The sequence below is a fragment of the Leucopleurus acutus genome (assembly GCF_964270905.1).
Source record: "Leucopleurus acutus genome assembly, chromosome: 7".
NCBI lineage: Eukaryota > Metazoa > Chordata > Mammalia > Artiodactyla > Delphinidae > Leucopleurus > Leucopleurus acutus.
In genome coordinates, this window is record NC_139150.1 from 7,105,699 (window position 1) to 7,125,554 (window position 19,856).

The 19,856-nt window shown below is 39.9% G+C and overlaps 1 protein-coding gene across 1 annotated transcript in view; it reads right to left on the reverse strand.

Annotated features, from left to right (window-relative positions):
* Positions 1 to 19,856, reverse strand: part of NUP188 (nucleoporin 188) — a 42,394-nt gene that overhangs the window by 12,343 nt on the left and 10,195 nt on the right. Inside the window, exons 7-24 of the mRNA XM_082842999.1 lie at positions 17,006 to 17,098; positions 16,750 to 16,869; positions 14,391 to 14,602; positions 12,894 to 13,008; positions 12,048 to 12,248; positions 11,067 to 11,156; positions 8,645 to 8,710; positions 7,541 to 7,660; positions 6,847 to 6,973; positions 5,231 to 5,383; positions 4,904 to 5,030; positions 4,609 to 4,696; positions 4,438 to 4,514; positions 3,627 to 3,741; positions 2,351 to 2,471; positions 2,166 to 2,232; positions 1,338 to 1,466; positions 891 to 1,030 (exon numbers count right to left, since the gene is read on the reverse strand). Coding sequence (XP_082699125.1) covers positions 891 to 1,030; positions 1,338 to 1,466; positions 2,166 to 2,232; positions 2,351 to 2,471; positions 3,627 to 3,741; positions 4,438 to 4,514; positions 4,609 to 4,696; positions 4,904 to 5,030; positions 5,231 to 5,383; positions 6,847 to 6,973; positions 7,541 to 7,660; positions 8,645 to 8,710; positions 11,067 to 11,156; positions 12,048 to 12,248; positions 12,894 to 13,008; positions 14,391 to 14,602; positions 16,750 to 16,869; positions 17,006 to 17,098 — 2,161 coding nt within the window. The remainder of the gene's footprint in view (positions 1 to 890; positions 1,031 to 1,337; positions 1,467 to 2,165; positions 2,233 to 2,350; positions 2,472 to 3,626; positions 3,742 to 4,437; positions 4,515 to 4,608; positions 4,697 to 4,903; positions 5,031 to 5,230; positions 5,384 to 6,846; positions 6,974 to 7,540; positions 7,661 to 8,644; positions 8,711 to 11,066; positions 11,157 to 12,047; positions 12,249 to 12,893; positions 13,009 to 14,390; positions 14,603 to 16,749; positions 16,870 to 17,005; positions 17,099 to 19,856) is intronic.

The window sequence follows — 19,856 nt, forward strand, 5'->3', positions numbered from 1 at the left end:
GTTAAGAATCCGCCTGCCAATGCAGGGGACACGCGTTCAAGCCCTGGTCCAGGAAGATCCCACATGCTGCGGAGCAACTAAGCCTGTGTGTCACAACTACTGAGCCTGCGCTCTAGAGCCTGTGAGCCACAACTACTGACGCCCACGTGCCTAGACCCCACGCTCCGCAACAAGAGAAGCCACCTCAGTGAGAAGCCCGCGCACTGCACAAAGACCGAACGCAGCCAAAAAATAAAAAAAAAAATAGATTAAATAAATTTTTAAAAAAAGAGCAGAAAAGATACATTTTTAAGAAAACAGCATGTTAACAAATAGGTTAGGAAAACCTAACCACATTAAAGGATCACATTAAAGCATGACACTGAAATGCTAAAAGTCCCAAAATGATATAGCTCGAAAAAGGTCAGAGACATTACCCAAACGCCTACTTGAAAACGAGGAAACTGGGTCCCAAAGAGATTAAATGAGTAGTTTAAGGTCAAAGAGTAATAACAGTCAATACTAAACAGGTACCAGGTTTTACAAGTAGTAATTTAATCTTCATTATAATCTCATAAGGTAGATACTGCTATTATCCCCACTTCATAGACGAGAAATCTGAAGTAGAGTTGTTTAATTACGTGCCCAAGGTCAAAGCTGGTTGAAGTCAGAATTTGAACCTAGACAGTCTAACTTTGAACATGTGTTCTTTACTATCATTCTGTCATCAATAGGAGGAAGAGATGAAGTATGATACAGTCTTCTTATTTCTAAGTCCAGGATGGGAACTGGTGATCACTCCCAAATTTCCTCAAAGAGTTCCATCAGAAAATATTGTTGACCTCTAAAAACACAGCCTGAAGTATGTACTTATGGGCAGAAATGCTGCTGAGTGGAAGAAAATTACATACCATGTTGTGTGAGAGCCTGTTCCAGGGGGGACACCACATTAGAAGGAGGTTTCAGCCGAATAACATTGTTGGTGACGGAGAATGCCAGTTTCACCGTCTTGATCAGCAGCTGGCCCTGCCCCTGGCCCTCTGCCCCATCACTAGGGTGCCAAATGGAAACCAAAGTTGATTCAGACAATATGACTTCATTCGCAATACATGTGCTCTCATGAATTAGATTCCAACAATAATCCCAGAGTTCAACAGCTTCTTTTAGAGGCCCCAGTCCAAACTAGGAGAGAGGAGGAGCAATCAACTCCCTTTGCTATGTGCCAGTCTACAGAGCAGCCATTAGGTTATACAAAGGCTATGCCCTAGGAAGAACAAGGTTGTCTTTCTAATGCTAAAGTTCTTACAACATGCAGGCACAATAAAGATAAATGGGGGAAGGTGGCAAGGGAGGCCCACCTGCGGGGCTGAGCAGCCATCACCATGTCGATAGTGTCCACGCCAATGCCCATGATATTGATCACAGTCTGTCCTGCTTCCGTATAGGCCAGGCTGCAGATGCAGAGAGACTGCAGACTGGGGGTATGACTGGAAGACAGACATGTTCTGAGTTACCGGGGAGCTGCCAAATTTACTACTGGAAGGAAAGGGTATTGTCCAAACCTAAACAATTGGACATTAGTGATACAGATCAGCTCTCGCTGCCAGAGGAAGCCACTCTGATTCCTTTCCTTAAATAGACCCTGAGAAACAATCTAAATGTCCATCAATTAATGGATATGCTTACTGAAATGAATCATTATTAATCCATACAATGGAATGCATGGAACCATTAACACAAGACAGATCTATATGCAGTGGCACAGAAATAAAAGGTACAGAGTTAGTACAAGCAGAGGAAAAAACCTAGAAGATACACATTAACTTGTTAATAGTCCTGTTTCCCTATGAACATGCATAATTTTTGTAAAGGTCATAAAAAAGGTGTGTGTGTGTGTGTGTGTGTGTGTGTGTGTGTGTGTGTGTGTGTGTGTGTGTGTGTGTGTGTGTACAATTTCACTGGGAACAACCTTGTTCCCATTTCATTGGCTCTTCTCTCTTCATAGGGAGAAAGGAGAAACAGCCTGGTGGAAAGCAAGTCAGAACCCAGGAGCACTGAGCTCTGGGCCTAACCAAGTTGAGTACTCTGGAAGAATGAGCTAGCTCTGCACAGCAGAAGCCTGTGTCTTCCCTTGCGGACTGGCAGCATCCGAGAGTACCGAGCTCTAGCAATCACCCGCCTCCTACCTGCTGTGCAGGTCTGTCTCATGACACAGGTTCAGTATTGCATGAATCAGCTCCAGGATCAGGCAACCTGGACTCCAGAAAAGACAGAGGAATGACGCGGCCTTGTGTGATGAACCTTATCCCAAGAGAGAAAAATCCAGGGAACCAGCAATTCCTCCCATCTTCCCTGCCCACGCTTTCCTTACCAATCTGTTCTCTCACTCCGTGGGAGTTGTACCGCCACTTGTGGTAACTCGGAAGCATCTCCTTCAGCACAAACATGACACAGGGCACCAGCCCTTGGCTCTGCGTACTACCAAGCTGCCCCTACAAGAAACCATGCTGTGAAGGTTTATGCCACTTAAAGGTAAGTCATTTTGTCACTAGAGATTTAACTCCAAAACCATAGGTCCAAATAGGTCCAAAGGAAATCTGGGCAAACCTTGGCCATCAGTGGGAAAAAAAAAAAAGAAACATCAGAATACTCTAGTTCAACTGAATCCAAGTTGTAGGTTTCTCTAGAACAGAGAAAGGGACTAAAAAGACAATTTGACAATGTCACAAAAGGCACCTACAAGAAAGAGAGGGATGAAGGCTAAATCTGAGCAGAAGAGAGGTCTATCTTAAACACAGAGGATATAGGACTGTTGATGATGGAGAATGCCAGTTTCACTGCCGTGATCACCAACCACCCCCAACCTCTACCTCATCACTCGGATATCAGAAAGGAGATCTGACGGTCCAAATTCTTTGTCCTAATATTACTTGTTACCATCAGCTTCCTTATCTTAAAAATGGGACTTCTTTATATAAACATCAATATCTATATCCCTACCTCTACATAGGATTGTTTCTATCTTTTTAAGCACTCACTGATTGACTGACTCCTGCAGGCAGGAAGTGTGCTGAGTATTTTGCATGTGTGGCCCTCTCAACAACTCCATGAGGCAGAGATATTTATCATCCCAGTTTAGAGAGGTTCTAAGAAATTCAGTACTTGCCCAAGGTCATGCAGCTAGTAAGTGGTCAACCTGAAAAGTAAACCTAATTCTGACTCCAAAATCTATGCTACATAAGTATTTTTCAAAGAGAGCTGTGACCCATTAGTGGATTGTGAGATAACTTATTAGAAAACATCTGAGTGCATCTTGCATAATAAAAGTAGTGTTGTACTGTGAAACTCTGCTTTAGAAGTAAACATACAATGTGTATCCTGGGATATGATGTAATGTGTACATATTACCCTGGGCTCTGTCAAAATAGCTTGAGAGTTGCTGCATTATACCATACAGCCTCTGAGTATTAAATAAGTTAACACAGATAAAGCATCTACTACAGAATCTGGCACACAATAAATACTCAATACACAGAAAACTGTCATCACCATAACCTCAGGACAACTGGTCTGGCTGCAAACAAAATGACTACAGTAGCTGGGGGCAGGGAAACTATTTCAGATGCTTCTATCTGATTAGATTTTACCTTGACAAGAGTGGTGATCAAGCGCAGAAAGGCAACAGTGACTCCATACTCGCCCTGGGGCTGTTCACTATTCATCAAGAGGTTTCCATACCCTCCAGCATTCATCCCCTCAGCACTGGGAAAAGACAGAGAGGCAGAGGGAAAAAAAGGTTTCAAAAAATTATAATCACAGAGCATTCTTCTTATTATTTAGATGGCTTGGGCATAAAACAGGAAAGCTCTGCAAAGGAATTAATCAAATCTAGGCTATTTAATACCCAGGGTAAGCATTAAAGACTTTATTGATATACAACCTCAAAAGTGAAAAATCAAATAAACATGAGGAAAACATCCTCGTCTTGTAAGCAAAAGAAAGCAAGGAGAGAATGTTCAGGTAGTAAGATGGAGCCTGTGTATTAATAACTGGTCTACCAGGCAAGCTCGAGTGGCCATGAATCAAGGAAAAGTACAGAGTGACTATGGCTTAAAAAGGGGAAGTTGAGCCTCTGGATCCAGAAACCTCTGGACTCTCTAGACTGGAAAGTTAACTCCCACGTACCTAGTGAATGAGAAATACCTTTCTCTCTCTGTCTCTCTCTCTCAGGCTTTGAAGACTGTGAACCATCAGTGCTGGCCTAAGAGGAAAGCAGCCTCTGTGCCCCAAGTCCCATCACCTCTTTTGCCTTGCCCCCACTCATTTCCGGTGAGAGGGCTGAACAGACAAGGAGCAAACGGGCAGAGAAGCATCTTTAAAACTAACGAAGCTAGCTTAGATCTGAAATGTATATGGTACGCCCAGGGAATATACTCTAATCCCTAAGACCTGGCTCACCTAATCATCTGACTCATGTTGGAGACCTGGTGGGCCACGAAAGGTAAAAAGCCTGTGTGACGAAGATCAGTCCAGACCTGAGAAGGGAAAAGAAGAGTCAAATGTCCATGTGTCTTCAGGTATACACCAAGCGTGACGTTTTTCGGCTGTTAGGAAGACTTGGTGTCTCACCTTTGCTGGGTTCCGGGCAGCCAGAACGGTCAAGCAATTGACACAAGAAGCAATGACATCCACAGGCCGGGAGATCACGGTTGTTAACCTGGTTGGAGAACAGTGCACTGTACTCAGTAAAATGAATAATACGACTTGTTGCATCCCAAGTATTTTCCAGTTCTCTTCCCAAATCCCTCCTGGCAGCAGGGATGTGAAAACAGGAAAGCCCTCGGCTGGGGATAGATACCACACCAGGGCTGTCCACAGTGGAACATGTGCAGACTTTAGCCCAGCGGAGTTACCAGATACTGACCGCTGCAGCAGCATGTAGATGCGGGACGTGATGGGCAGGAGACAGTCTGCTATCGACAGGTCTGTACTGATGACCTTATGGACCAGATCAATGATGGGTCTGACCCGCTGGCAGTGCTGAATCACATCTGAGGGGGAAGGAAGCTTGTGATCTCAATGAAAACAATTCCTTTAAGATCACTGAGCAGTCTCTGAGACCCAGATGAACAAATTATGCTAATCACAATCTGGAAGGTTCTGAATCTTATCTTGAAATTCTCTATCTTCCAAATCCTCTAAGCATGTCCATTTTTCTTCCCACAGAGATGTCTCCCAAAGCTGACCTCACCTGCAGTGGAAACAACATGAAGCAGCATTTCAATCTCACAGGTGAAGAGGGTCCAGCTGCTATAAGAGTATTCCCAGCGTACCAGGTAGGCCCTATCGTCCAACATTACTTGGCCCACAGTGCCTTGAGGTATGCGAAGGTTGGTCTGACCCCCTAAGGAAGGGAGAGAGAGAAATTAGTCTAATAGGAAGAGGTGACTCCTATAACAGACAGCAATATTTAATCACTCAGAGATGCATAGTTTCTCTTCCTAGTATCCAACACTGCTACAGCTTTTTCCATTAAAAAGAAAAAGAAAAACAAAACCCCTCTCTTGTCATTGGGGAAGTGACTCTTTCCATGTGTCTGAAAAACAGCTGAGTGCAGAGTGGTTCTCCACTCAAATGATGACTATAGGAAGACCACCTTATGGGACAGTAGGTGCCTGGGTGACTGGGTAAGTCAGTAATGATGCCGAGATTAGGACAGTAAAGCTGTTACTCTTATACACCGCCCGTAGGAAAGGAAATTGCTACAACATTTTTCTACAACTTAATTTGACATTACCATTCAAAACTTTTTATTATTGTTTTTAAATTGTGGTAAAAAATACATAAAATATACCATCTTAACCATTTTTAAGTGTTCAGTCCACTGGCATTAAGTACATTCACATGGTTATGCAACCATCACTACCATCCACCCAAAGAACTGTTTTCATCTTGCAAGACTGAAATTCTATACCCATTAACCAATAATTCTCCATTACCCCATCCCTCAGCCCCTGTGACCACCATTCTCCTTTTGTCTCTGTAAATCTGACTACTCTAAGTACCTCATATGAGTGGAACAGTGTTTGTTCTTTTGGGACTGTCTTATTTCATTTAGCATCGTGCCGTCAAGGTTCACCCTTGTTATAGCATGTGTCAGAATTCCTGTTCTCTTTCAGGCTGAATAATATTCCACATTTTGGCTCTTAGGAAGACTTGATGTCTCACCTATATATACCACATTTTTTAAAAACCGTTTCATCTGTCAGTGGACATGCATTTAAAAATTTTATTGTATATACCCTTTTACCCACAATCCCACTTTGGGGATTCTATATACTAAAAATAAAAGCACTAGTATATAAAGGTATATGTCCCCAAAGCAGCATTGTTTATAGTTGCAAAAACCTGACACAGCCTAAATGTCCTCTGGAAGGGAAAAGATAAAAAATTATGGGACATCAAGAATAATTACATAGTTACTAAAAAGAATGAGTCAGATCCACATATAATAAAATCAGTTTGCAGAATGAATTTTGAAAGAACACAGAATGTGCAAAAGGACACACACCAAACTCTTAACGTTAATCATCTGATGGAGACAGGTCTAAAGAGAGATTAGCTTTTTAAAATGTATCTCTGCATTGTTTCCCTTGTTATAACGAACATGCATTATTTTTGAAGTAAAACAATCTAAAGATGGAAAAAAGTGAGAAACTAACTAATAATTTATTAGCAAATCAACAAGCACAGTGGAGAGGAGAAGGACCTGCTATAAAGGCATGCAAGTGAAGCATTAAAACAGCAGTAAGGTCCACACAGAGGCCATGGAAAAGAGACAGCTGAACCAGGGTCTGCCTATCTTACCAAGAGGGTAAAGGAGTTTGGGTGTTTGCCTCCGCCAGAGAGTTCCGTCTTCATGGGAGATCACATCATGGGGCTTGTGCTTATAAAGTTCATTGTAGAAAGACATCTTATCCAAGAAACTATACACCTGCCAACACACAGAAAAAAAAACTCAGCCACACATTTACCAGGGGGACATTTAAGGGGTCTTTCCCATCTGCTTTTCTGCTCTTTCAGCCAGACTGTGTGGTCAGCCAGACTGTGCTGACTCTCAAACTTCTTACAAACCCATCCCTGTGACTCTTCTTAGACTTGCCTCTGCACTCCTTGTCAAATCCTTATTATTCTTTAACACCCAAGTCAAGGCCCCCCTCACTCCGCAGAGAGTTGCCTCTCCTGAACAGTATGGTCTTTACCACTCAGATGACATTAGTTACATACCACCTGGCTTTATTACTTATTTCTTAGACCCCTTACTCTCTTCCATCTAGATACTAAGGGACTTCACATTTTGTCCCACTCCCAAAATATCTACAATAGGTACTTAATAAAAAGATTTAAATTTAATTTTATAGAACTGATGCACTATCTTCGACATTTTTCATTCAACCTCAGACTAATTCTTGCCATGGCAATGAAATTTCAATGTGGAAAGCAAAAAGGATTCCTAAAAAACATCTCCTACTCTATTTAGGCATCTAACTGAATAACGTACCTTCTTGGCAGTAGACTTCCCTGATACGAGGGCTTGTAGCAATTGCAGGAGTGGGGAGAGGAGATGGGGAAACATTCCACATACACTGTCCAGAATGATCCCAAGACCAGAGGTTGGCTCCTATGATGGAAGGGTAGAAGTCACCGACCTTCACATTATCCACGGATTAACACATCTCTGAACTGCCCAGCAATCATAAGGAAGAGTAAAATTAATCCTTTCCTTTAGGCAGACATCATTCCTCTCTAATAATTTAAGACTTCCACGTTTCCACTGAAAAAGGCTATCAACAACTGATTGAGTCAGGACCTGAGAAGAGACTACTGCTGCCTCCAGTGACCTCTGCCGTCCTCTCCATAGGAAAACACCATTCACCTGTGCATGACCTGTTTCCACTAATGTGAAAAGCACCCACAACATGTCAGCAGATAGCACCAAACACACGAGCAACACATCCTCAACCTGAATATTGCTTCCCACCCGATTCTCCCTGGAACACTAATTCTGTAAGACTGGATAGCATCTCAGGAAAAAGAGGATAAGATATAAAGGCAAATCAGTCAGGCCACAGTTTAAGGGAAAACAGATTTATTCATTAGCTGGACCTTGAGGCTTGAGGCCGTCAATGGTAAGACTAAGTACTGGTGAGAAACTGTTCTCTCCAAAGCCATATTCTTACTCTAAACCTGTTACAATATTCTGAAATCTCTTAAGACACAATTACAGTCGCCCAGTGGTACGTTCAGGAGTTAATAGCACTACTGTTGCCTGAGTCTCTCAATGTAAAAAAAGACTTGATGGGTAGGAGAGAGAACACACTGGTTAATAATGTGGACTAGGGACTCAAGTCAGACAGAACTAGATCTTGATCCTGACTGTCTAGCTGTGACTAGCTTGGGCAAATCACTTCACATCTCCGAGCATCACATTTCCTCACACGCAAAATGGTGATGATAATAATACTACCCAATCCATAGATTTTTGTATAGATTATATGAGAAAACAGACTTAAAAGCTTAGTATAAGACCTATCGCAAAGTAAGTGTTTAATAAATTCTTCTGCTACAGAGAATACCACAGCATGGCTCCCTCTGACATACTTACTGTTCCCCAGAACAGTTCTGGAAGAGAAGGGTCTGCCAGGACTTCACATGCTGTGTCGATTACATCCTGTTGGGGAGGGAAAAAGAAAATGCTTATTTTCCCTAGTTGAACCAGTCCATCTTTTTTTAACTGTTAAAATAAAAACATGAATAATACCTTCATATAGTATGTCAGAAAGAATTCTGGGATTAAAAAGTAAGAGATGGGGCTTCCCTGGTGGCGCAGTGGTTGAGAGTCAGGCTGCCGATGCAGGGGACACGGGTTCGTGCCCCGGTCCGGGAGGATCCCACATGCCGCAGAGCGGCTGGGCCCGTGAGCCATGGCCGCTGAGCCTGCGCGTCTGGAGCCTGTGCTCCGCAACGAGAGAGGCCGCAGCGGTGAGAGGCCCGTGTACCGCATAAAAAAAAAAAAAAAGTAAGGGATGTAATCTTAATCTGTTGTATGATGTTAGGCAAATTAACCTTTCTGAACTTCAAATTCTAAAATGGTGAAACTATTATCTGCTTCACAGTGTTGTCATAAGGATTAAATGAGATAATGTACGAGAAAATGAACTGTAAAGTTTAAAACGCCATGTAAATGTGAGGTACTACTAGATTCAGCTAAACTATGCTCCTAGAGATCAAGAATAATGCCTTTTTAAATTTTTCATCCCCAGCACCTGGCACAGAGTTTGGCACACACTGGGAATCTAGTGAAGGCTTATGAAATGATTTATTGAAAAAATTCCAAGTACTAGGACACCTGTAACCCCAAAATGTTAACACCAATCCTCCAGGCATATAGTAGGGTCCAAATGTGACCAGAATTTTGGCAAAGGACACAAAGCTTGTTCTATGCTCCTAGAGCTTTGGAAATTGAGTCTTTCAATTAACACCAATTTCTTTTCTCTCCAATGATAAGAAATATTCATTTTCATCAACTTAATCAATTTCTTCAATTTCCAAAATAAGTCACTCATCGTAAATGAATAAAATGACTTAGTTATAAAGAACTCCTCAAATATCATTTCCCACTGAAAGGAACCAGGGCTCCTTGGAGAAATGGCAGATTCCAAGTCTGGGGCAAGAATCTTCTAAGATAATCCTGCAAGATTTTGTCATATCAGAAAGCAACAGAGCTATCAAAATGTGTAAGAGAAATGTCAAACAGATTCAGAAGCTAATCTGAAAAAGCTCTTACTGGCCAAAGATGGGGCAACCTGAGCCTAAGAATACTAACTGCAGAAAAACAACAAACAAAAAAAAAATGAGAAAAGAATAATGACTGCAATGAATTAAAACACAGCTAATATGTTTAAATCCATGAGTTCACAATGCCATGTAAAAAATAAACCTCAGTAGCCAACTTGGGATGCTACTAAGGATGCTAGGGAAAAGTGGTAAATATAGGAAAAGAAGCATGTATAGTACTCTATACCAGAGTATCAAATAGTTAACAAGAGAGAATTTCTTTTTTTTAATTGAGAAATAATTGAAAGATAACATTATATTAGTTTCAGGTGCACAAGATAATGATTTGATATTTGTATATATGGTGAAACAAATTTCTTTTCTATAGCAATGTTCCAACCAGTAAACAAAAGAGGAGAGATAGAGTCAGAATAGTGCCATTTCGTAACGCCTAAGGAACTAATGGATCTAGACAATGATGTGTCTTGTGATTACCATAGTGGACAGCACAACTATAGACTAAAAGAAATTTGACAGACTTATCAACCAATAATGTACATATCTTATTTATTTAGATCCTGATACAAACTTATGATAAACTTATGACATTTATAATTAGAAATTTGAACCCTGCCTTGATTATTTGAAGATTTTTTTTTTAGATATGATAATGGTTGTGAAATTTTACTAAAATATTCATATTTACTAAATGATGTCTGGGATTTGCTTCAAAATAACCAAGGAGGAAAGGGGCAGAAATGAATAAGATCAGCTGTGCATTGATAATTTGGAAGCTGGTGATGGGATCATTAGACAATTTTTGTCTCCTTTGGAATAACTTTGAAATATTTCATTTTAAAAAAATATTGCACAAGAATATTAATTAGCATCCACAGCTGTTTGGGACAGGTGCACTACAGAGTAAAAAAAATAGGTTACAAAACAGGATATACATTGTGATTCCATTTCTAGAGAATTATTGTATTTTTATATTTGGAAGGGAACACATCAAAATGTTAACATATGTTATCCTGCAAGGTGGGATTATAGTTTTTTCTTTTTATCAGCACTTTCTAATTTTTTAATCATTAATATGCATCATTTTCATAATATGATAAGTGGAAAACAACAATAAACAAATCATACTTGAAGTAAATGGGTCTGTGTTATATCAGCTTCAAAGGGGTATCTTAGGAAGATGATTGCAAAGTGGGGCAGTGTAGACAGTCTCATGAAAGCCAGACACTGACCTGCTGATTGCCCAGTGTGTGCAGCTCCAGCGAGGTCAGAACAAAAGAAAGGAGTCCATAGACACACATGCACGCGGTGCTAGTGGTACACTGTAATGACAAAGGAGCCAGTGGGTAATTCTGAGTAACACCACTCTTTTCTAGACTCAGCACAATCCCATCATATTAATATAGTCTCTGTAAACAAATGGGAAGAGAACCTGAGGCTTCACAATTCCTAATTTAGTCCCAAGATCAGGAAGACAAAGGGAGAAAAGAGAAAGCAGGAACCATAAATATTACAACATAGTCAAGAATAACATCAAAAAGGAACCATTTTCAAACTGATCAAAGTTTTTGTGGGGAAGAAAACCACCTCCAGCCTACAAAAAGGATAGAGTCTCTATGTGCTGGTATGAATGATGCAGCTGCCTGAACTGTCACCGAGATAAATCAACCAGTGCCAACAAGTTGGCTGAGGTTTCCTTTAGCATGTCAAAACAAGCTGATTAAACTGTGTCACTCAAATTAAGTCCCAACACACAAGACTCAAGAGAATTTCTAATTCATCCTGTACAGCTGAATGAATAAGCTCCCCAAAAAGATTTCTCCAGTCATTATGACCAAAGCTATCTTCTAAGAGATACTAAGTGGCACAGCATAACATACTGGCAAAGAGTCAGACATAGTTCAAACTGTATCCACCATTTACTGCCAATTTGTTTCTGTGGGCAAATTCCATCTCCCTCAGTCTCAATTTCCTAATGTGTAAAATAGGATGATAAGCCCTAGTGCACAGTATTTTAAGGATGGAACAAGATATTGTACAGAAAGTGCCAAACACGTCTGTCACAGTAAATGCTCTATAAAGGTTAGTTACAAAACTATTTTCATTATCCATGTCCTTGACAATTACTATTATTATTATCATGACTCATTAATGAGCTTCTGCCTCGCTCTTTGCCCACTCTCATGCTCAAACACCAATAGCCCGAGCCTCACATCATTTCCCCCACTGGCCAGTGAGCGGAGTAGTCGGGTCAAATACTGAAATACGTTCAGCTGGATGGCTGTGCCACCTATCTTCCGGACAACACTGCTTGTCTCTTCTGGATTCAGGGTGTGACGGAGGAGAGCCCAAGCCAAAAGCACTGGGGTGTGATGTGGAATGTCCCCGAAGGTCAACATCAAACGGTCCATATCCTAATGAAAAGAGAAAACAATGCCTGTGTCACTTAACAGAAAGGGTCAAGACCCTTCCAGAGGATCTTTCACCATGCTTAATAAGTCTTCCATTCATCCTCAGTGGCCCCTCTCTCCCATTCTGACATTTTACTCTTCCCAAGCCACAGCCACTTCATTACTAGACCCCTCAATTACTCTTCCCTTTACCCACAGTTTTCTCTCTTGATTTTAAGTAGTATTAAGATTATAACATACATGTTCAAATAGAGACTCCTTAGAAAATTTCCCTGATCCTTCTAGAACTTTCTCAGATCTCTCCTCTTTTTCTATCTTTCTGACCATCCCATCTCATGTTCTTCCCCTTTCCTCTTCTTTCACAGGCTACATGAATGCAGACAACAGCCAAGGTTCTGTCCTTGGGCCTCTTTTGTCATTATATCATCTCCCTGAGTCACTCTACTTGTTCTCACAGATTCAACTCTCACCTCTGTGAAAATAACTAACAAATCTGAGACTTCTTCCAGATCCAATTAACTTCTTAACAATGTAGAACCACAAATTCCACAATAAGGAAAATTGTATGTGGCAGTATAGTTGAGTGGTTAAAAACTTACTACTAACTACAAACCATCTGAAAAAATTAAGAAGCTGTTCCAAGTTCACCTGACAAATAAGCCCGTCCTGGGCAAACTGGTGCAGTTCTCTTCTGTCATCCAAAGCACACTTATGCAAGGATTCAATATCCATGCCTTCCACCAGGATAAGGGCACTGAAGTAGCTGGAAAGAAAAATATCATGGTGTCATACATGCTACTCAGAACCTCAATGGAGACTAAGGTGAAATGTAAGACACTTCAGTGTCAAAAAGGTTGAGTTATTTTACATTCTTTTTTCATACCTTAGTATGAAAAAGAATGTACTTCTAAATGTACTTCTAAATCCAATATGTATTTTACAATTCCAGCACATCTCAATTTGACCAGCCATATTTTATTTTTTTGGCTGCACCACTCAGCTGTGGAATCTTAGTTCCCCAACCAGGGATTGAACCCAGGCTCTCAGCAGTGAAAGCGCAGAGTCCTAACCACTGGACCACCAGGGAATTCCCATGACCAGTCATATTTTATTTTTTAGTTTTTATTTATTATTTATTTTGGCCGCATTGCGCAGCATGTGGGATCTTAGTTCCCCGACCAGAGATCGAACCCGCACCCTCTGAAGTGGAAGCTCAAAATCTTAACCTCTGGACCATCAGGGAAGTCCACCAGCCATATTTTAAATGCTTGGTAGGCTCATGTGGCTTCTGCCTATCAAAGCACAGATCTAGTACTGAAGGTTTCTACAGCCACCAATTACATCTAGGCCAGATCAAATGTCTCAATGGTCAAGTGTGTATTTTTTTTTTAATATTTTATTTATTTATTTTTGGCTGTGTTGGGTCTTCGTTGCTGCTCACGGGCTTTCTCTAGTTGCAGCAAGCAGGGGCTACTCTTTGTTGTGGTGCACAGGCTTCTCATTGCGGTGGCTTCTCTTATTGCAGAGCACAGGCTCTAGGCGCGTGGGCTTCAGTAGTTGTGGCGTGCAGGCTCAGTAGTTGTGGTGCATGGATTTAGTTGCTCCATGGCATGTGGGATCTTCCTGGAGCACAGCTCGAACCCGTGTCCCCTCTATTGGCAGGTGGATTCTTAACCACTGTGCCACGAGGGAAGTCTGTCAAGTGTGTACTTTTGTTCACAGAGGAAACAGGCCTCAAAATGTGGATATACCCATTTCCATAAAATTCAAAGTACGTAGACTATGACGTCAAAGAGGGCAGGGAATACATCTCCCCTATTTATCACTGTCTTCTTGGCATTTGCACAGTGCCTGGTCTACAACAGTTGCTCAACGAATTTTTTGTAGAACGAAAGGATGAACTATTAGATGAAAACAGTAAGTAAAAGAATAGAATGTGATACTTATTTTGAGAAGATATCCCTCTCAATCCAAGTCTTCACTCCCTGAATGACCTAGAACATGGTAGTACGCCCATCTATTTCCCCACCCATTAAGTGAAAAGTATACCTAGCCCCCCCCTTCACCCATTCACAGGACCACCTTAATATCAATGCTCTAAACTCTAAACATTGTACAAGTTCTGAGACCTCAATTCAGACTTACCCAATCCGATCCACAAAAGGATCCATGGTCTCATCTACCAGGTGCCTGTTAGTCTGCCTACTACCAAATCCTTGCTCTTTAAACATCTTGGTTAATACCAATAGGTCAGTAGGTGCCATCTCAAAGTATGCATGATAAAGGAAAATAATTTCTAGCAGCATGGATTGCTCCCGAAGGCACTGAACAAACCAGCGAGACACCTGGCGCTCAGTCTGCACAACCAATGAAGAAAAATGGGAGAGAAATAAAGTCAGATTTTAAAACACATTTAAATTCTTCAAGTTATTTTTATTAGGTAAAACATGTATAAAAATAAGATTAAAAAAAAGTATCCCTCCCTACAATTCCTATTGCCCAGTCATCCAAATCTATCCCCAGAGGCAACCACTGTTAGAGGTTTTTATCTTTCCTTCCAATAATATACCACACACATTCATTCATTCCGACTAGTAGTTGCTGGGGGCCAGGGGTCACAGACTAACTGCAAACTTACTGGATAGACAGAAATGTTCTATCTATATACTGATCATGAAGGTGGTTACTGCATATAACTATATACAACTGCCAAATTCAAACTGTACACTTAAAATGAATGAATTTTACTGGATGTAAATTATATCTGAATAAAGCTGAGGGATGCTACAGATTTGTCATTTACACAGTCATTTCATGTAAGTGTGAATGTATCTATAGGATAAACTCTTAAAGTGGAACTACTAGGTCAAGAAATATGGGCTTTTCAATTTTTAGATATTGTCATAATGTTTTCCATTAAAAAGTATACAAATTCAAACAGCAAAGTATGAGTGCCCATTATCCCATCCCTTGGATGTGAGTTTTGTCATGTAAATATGTATTTCATTTGCCTGTTTTTCTGTTCGGTTTTGCTTATTGACTTACAGGTGTTCTTTCTATTTCAAGAACCCTTTAGGCTATGAGTTTGTCTTTTGACTTTGCTTATAGCACTATTTTTGTTTCTTTGCCTTGTAAAAGTTTTTGATTTGACGTTGCCGGGTTTATCTTTTCTTTTTTCTTTTATGGCTTCTGAGTTTTACTTTATTTTTATTTATTTATCTATTTTGGCCACATGGCGCTTAGTGCTCTGACCAGGGATCTTAGTTCCCCGACCAGGGATGGAACCCGTGCCCCGTGCAGTGGAAGCACGGAGTCTTAACCACTGGACCGCCAGGGAAGTCCTGTGTTTTACTTTAAAAAGTCTTCTCCAATCCAAAAAAATAAAAACAAAACTACCTCCCGTGTGTCTTCTAGTATTTTTATAGTTGAATTTTAAAAATTTAAATCATTGATATCTCTCTGATTTTCTTCTGGTAGAAGGAATGAAATAGAGATACAGTTTGATTTTTCTCCAGATGGCTACCCAGTAGTTCCAACACCATTTATTGAAAAACCCAACATTTCCCCATTAATTTGAAATGCCACCTTTATCATACACTAATTCCCTATCAGCATTTGGTCTACACTAGACTTTCTACTATGTGCTATTCATCAGTCTATTTATCCATGTACCAATGCCATGCTTTAAATTATTTTAGTCTTACTATCTAATAAAGCTTATCTTCCTTTCTGAAAAACCTCCTGGCTATTCTTATTTATTTTTCAAATGAATTTTAGAACCAGCTTGTCTAGTTCCAAAATAAAAGGCAAAGCAAATACTTGTTAGTATTTTTTCTAGGATCACAGTAAATTTATAGATTAAAATAAGAAGGACTGACACTTGGTGCTGAGTCTTTATTTTCAAGAAGGCACCATGTCTTTCCATTTGATTATGACTGTTTATATCCCTTTAGCATTTTAAAGTTCCCTTCATTTAGATTTTGGATTATAGTAAGCTTATTCCTGAGAAATTTATGCTTTTGTTGCTATTACAAGTGAGCTCCTTTCTTCTATTAAGTATTTTAAAGAGCTACTGTCTGTATTTTGGTTGAATTGTTTTAATAAACATAATAATTTCAAAACAAAAAAGGTCATGTTCTAATCTATAAATGCACATTGGTTTAAGATTTAGGATAAAACAATTAGACTAGTGTCACAGACTTAATAGATAATGATAATAGAGAAGATGAAATCTTGGGTTTAGAGTTTCATTAACCACTAAGAGAATATTTCAGGTAAGAAAAAAAGTAAATTAACTGGAGAGACAAAGTCAAGGGGAAGGTCCAAATTAAATACCATTAGTTAAAGTCAATGTTTTGATTCATATCACATGTTTAAACTATTCTAAAGAATGACAATTTATAAATGTTTTAAGTTCATAGGTGAATAAATAATTTCACCTAGAGCTCTATGAGCAGATATACAATTCTCCTGAGCGTTACAGGAGGGCCCAATAACCACATACCATGAGGTTTCCATGTGTCTCCCATGTTGGTGCTTCAGTTTTATAAAGCTCTTCAAATTGCTGTCTATATTTTGTAACTAGTTCCTTTTCCAATTTATCAACACAGTCTGCATATTCAACCTTAAAAAAAAATCCAAAACAGTAACTTATATGTTGAGTAAAAGGTAAATATTCAAATGAACAGAAATATGAATAAATTATAAAAAGGATTGAATTTTACAGGGTAAAGAGAAACAAGAGGACTAAATGGGCTTACCCTATAGGGGTGTCTTTCATCTTGGAAATAAGTGAGAAGGTGTAAGACACAACGAAGAATATACGTTCTTTCTTCATAGTAATAATCTGCAATCTGGGAAGAACCCAAAGATTCAAAATCAGTTACTCACCTTTGCATGGAAGATATTCAGTTTTAAATTTATTGATTAAAAAATCACTTAAAGATGTGAATGGGGGACTTCCCTGGTGGCGCAGTGGTTAAGAATCCACCTACCAATGCCGGGGACACGGGTTCGGGTCCTGGTCTGGGAAGATCCCACATGCTGCAGAGCAACTAAGCCGGTGTGCTACAACTACTGCCTGCACTCTAGAGCCCGTGAGCCCAAACTACTGAAGCCCGCACGCCACAACTAGTGAAGCCCACATGCAGAGAGCCCGTGCTCCGCAACAAAGAGAAGCCACTGCAATGAGAAGCCCGCGCACTGCAACAGAGTAGCCCCTGCTCGCCGCAGCTAGAGAAAGCCCACGCACAACAATGAAGACCTAATGCAGACAAAAATAAATTAATTAATTAAAAAAAAAAAGATGTGAATGGAAAAATTAGATCTGTATAAACAATCACAGAAATGGAAACAGTGTTAGGCCAAAAGAAAGCAAAAGACCTTCATGAACTAGGATACAAGTAAAGTTATACAAGATAAAAGGAATTATTTAAAAATATAAACAAGTTTTCTAGCATGACTTCTCAGTTGGGCATTCAAGTAATAAACTGACTATAAACTGACAGGCCAGGGACTTCCCTGGTGGTCCAGTGGTTAAGAATCCGTCTTGCAATGTAGGGGATGCCAGTTTGATCCCTGGTCAGGGAACTAAGACCCCACATGCCATGGGGCAACTAAACCCACACGCTGCAATTACAGAGCCCACACGCTCTGAAGCCCACAAGCCACTAGAGAGCCCATGTGCTGCAACTAAGACCCAATGCAGGGCTTCCCTGGTGGCGCAGCGGTTAAGGATCCACCTGCCAATGCAGGGGACACAGGTTCAAACCCTGGTCCTGGAAGATTCCACATGCTGCGGAGCAACTAAGCCCGTGCGCCACAACTACTGAGCCTGCGCTCTAGAGCCCATGCTCCACAATGAGAGGCCGCTGTAATGAGAAGCCCGCACACAGCAATGAAGAGTAGCCCCCACTCGCTGCAACTAGAGAAAGCCTGCGTGAAGCAACAAAGATCCAACTCAGCCAAAAATAAATAAATAAATTTATTTTAAAAAAAAAAAAGACCCAAGGCAGCCAATAAATAAATAAATATTTTAAAGTAAATAAACAAACTGACAGGCCAAATACATGAAAGCAAATATAAAAATACCATTAGTATATGTCCTAATTGCTTGTAACTGATGTACCCAGTTCTCACTAAATACCAAATAGGAAACTACTTCAGAAGTCATGGTCAAATTCCATGTTAAAATGAGATCCTATGCCCACTCTCACCAGTTCTATTCAACACAGTATTAGAAGTCCTAGCCACAGCAATCAGGGAAGAAAAAGAAAAGGTATCCAAATTGGAAGAAAAGAGGTGAAATTGCCATCACATGCAGATAACATAGAAAACCCTAAAGATTCCACACAAAAACTACTAGAACTGATAAACAAATTCAGCAAGGTAGCAGGATACAAGATTAACATACAGAAATCTGCTGTGTTTCTTTACAATAACAATAAAATATCATAAAGGGAAAGTAAAAAATAATCCCTTTTAAAATCACATCTAGATAATCAACAACGACCTACTGTATAGCACAAGGAATTCTATTCAATATTCTGTAAAAACCTATATGGGAAAAGAATCTGAAAAAGAATGGATACATGTATATGTAAAACTGAATCACTCTGCTGTACACCTGAAACTAACACAACATTGTAAGTCAACTATACTCCAAAATAAAATAAAAATGTTTTAGAAAGGAAAAAAAAAAAGAAAATCACACCAAAAAAAACAAAAACAAAAAACTTAGGAACAAACCTGACCAAAGAGGTGAAAAACTTATATGCTGAGAACTATAAAATGTAAAATACTGATAAAGGAAATTGAAGATGATTCAAAGAAATGGAAAGATATCCCACGCTCTTGAACTGGAAGAATTAATATTGTTAAAATAGCCAGACTACCCAAAGCAATCTACAGATTTAATGCGATCCCTATCAAATTACCCATGACATTTTTCACAGAACTAGAACAAATAATCCTAAAATTTATATGGAACCATAAAAGACCCAGAACTGCCAAAGCAATCCTGAGGAAAAAAAACAAAGCTGGAGGCATAACCCTCCCAGACTTCAGACAATACTACAAAGCTACAGTAATCAAAACAGCATAGTATTAGCACAAAAATAGACATATGGGGACTTCCCTGATGATCCAGTGGTTAAGACTCCACACTTGCAGGGGGCGCGGGTTCGACCCCCGGTCAGGGAAGTTCCGCATGCCATATGGTGCGGTCAAAAAAAAAAACAGACATATGGATCAATGGAACAGAATAGAGAGCCCAGAAATAAACCCACACACCTACAGTCAATTTATCTTTGAAAAAGGAGGCAAGAATACACAATGAAAAAAAGATAGTCTCTTCAGTAAGTAGTGCTGGGAAAGCTGAACAGCCACATGTAAATCAAGGTCAAAGATACAACACTTCCTCACACCATACACAAAAATAAACTCAAAATGCCTTAAAGACTTGAATATAAAACATGATACTATAAAACTCCTAGAAGAGAACAAAGGCAAAACATTCTCTGACATAAATCATAGCATGTTTTCTTAGGTCAGTCTCCCAAGGCAATAGAAATAAAAGCAAAAATAAACAAATGGGACCTAATCAAACTTACA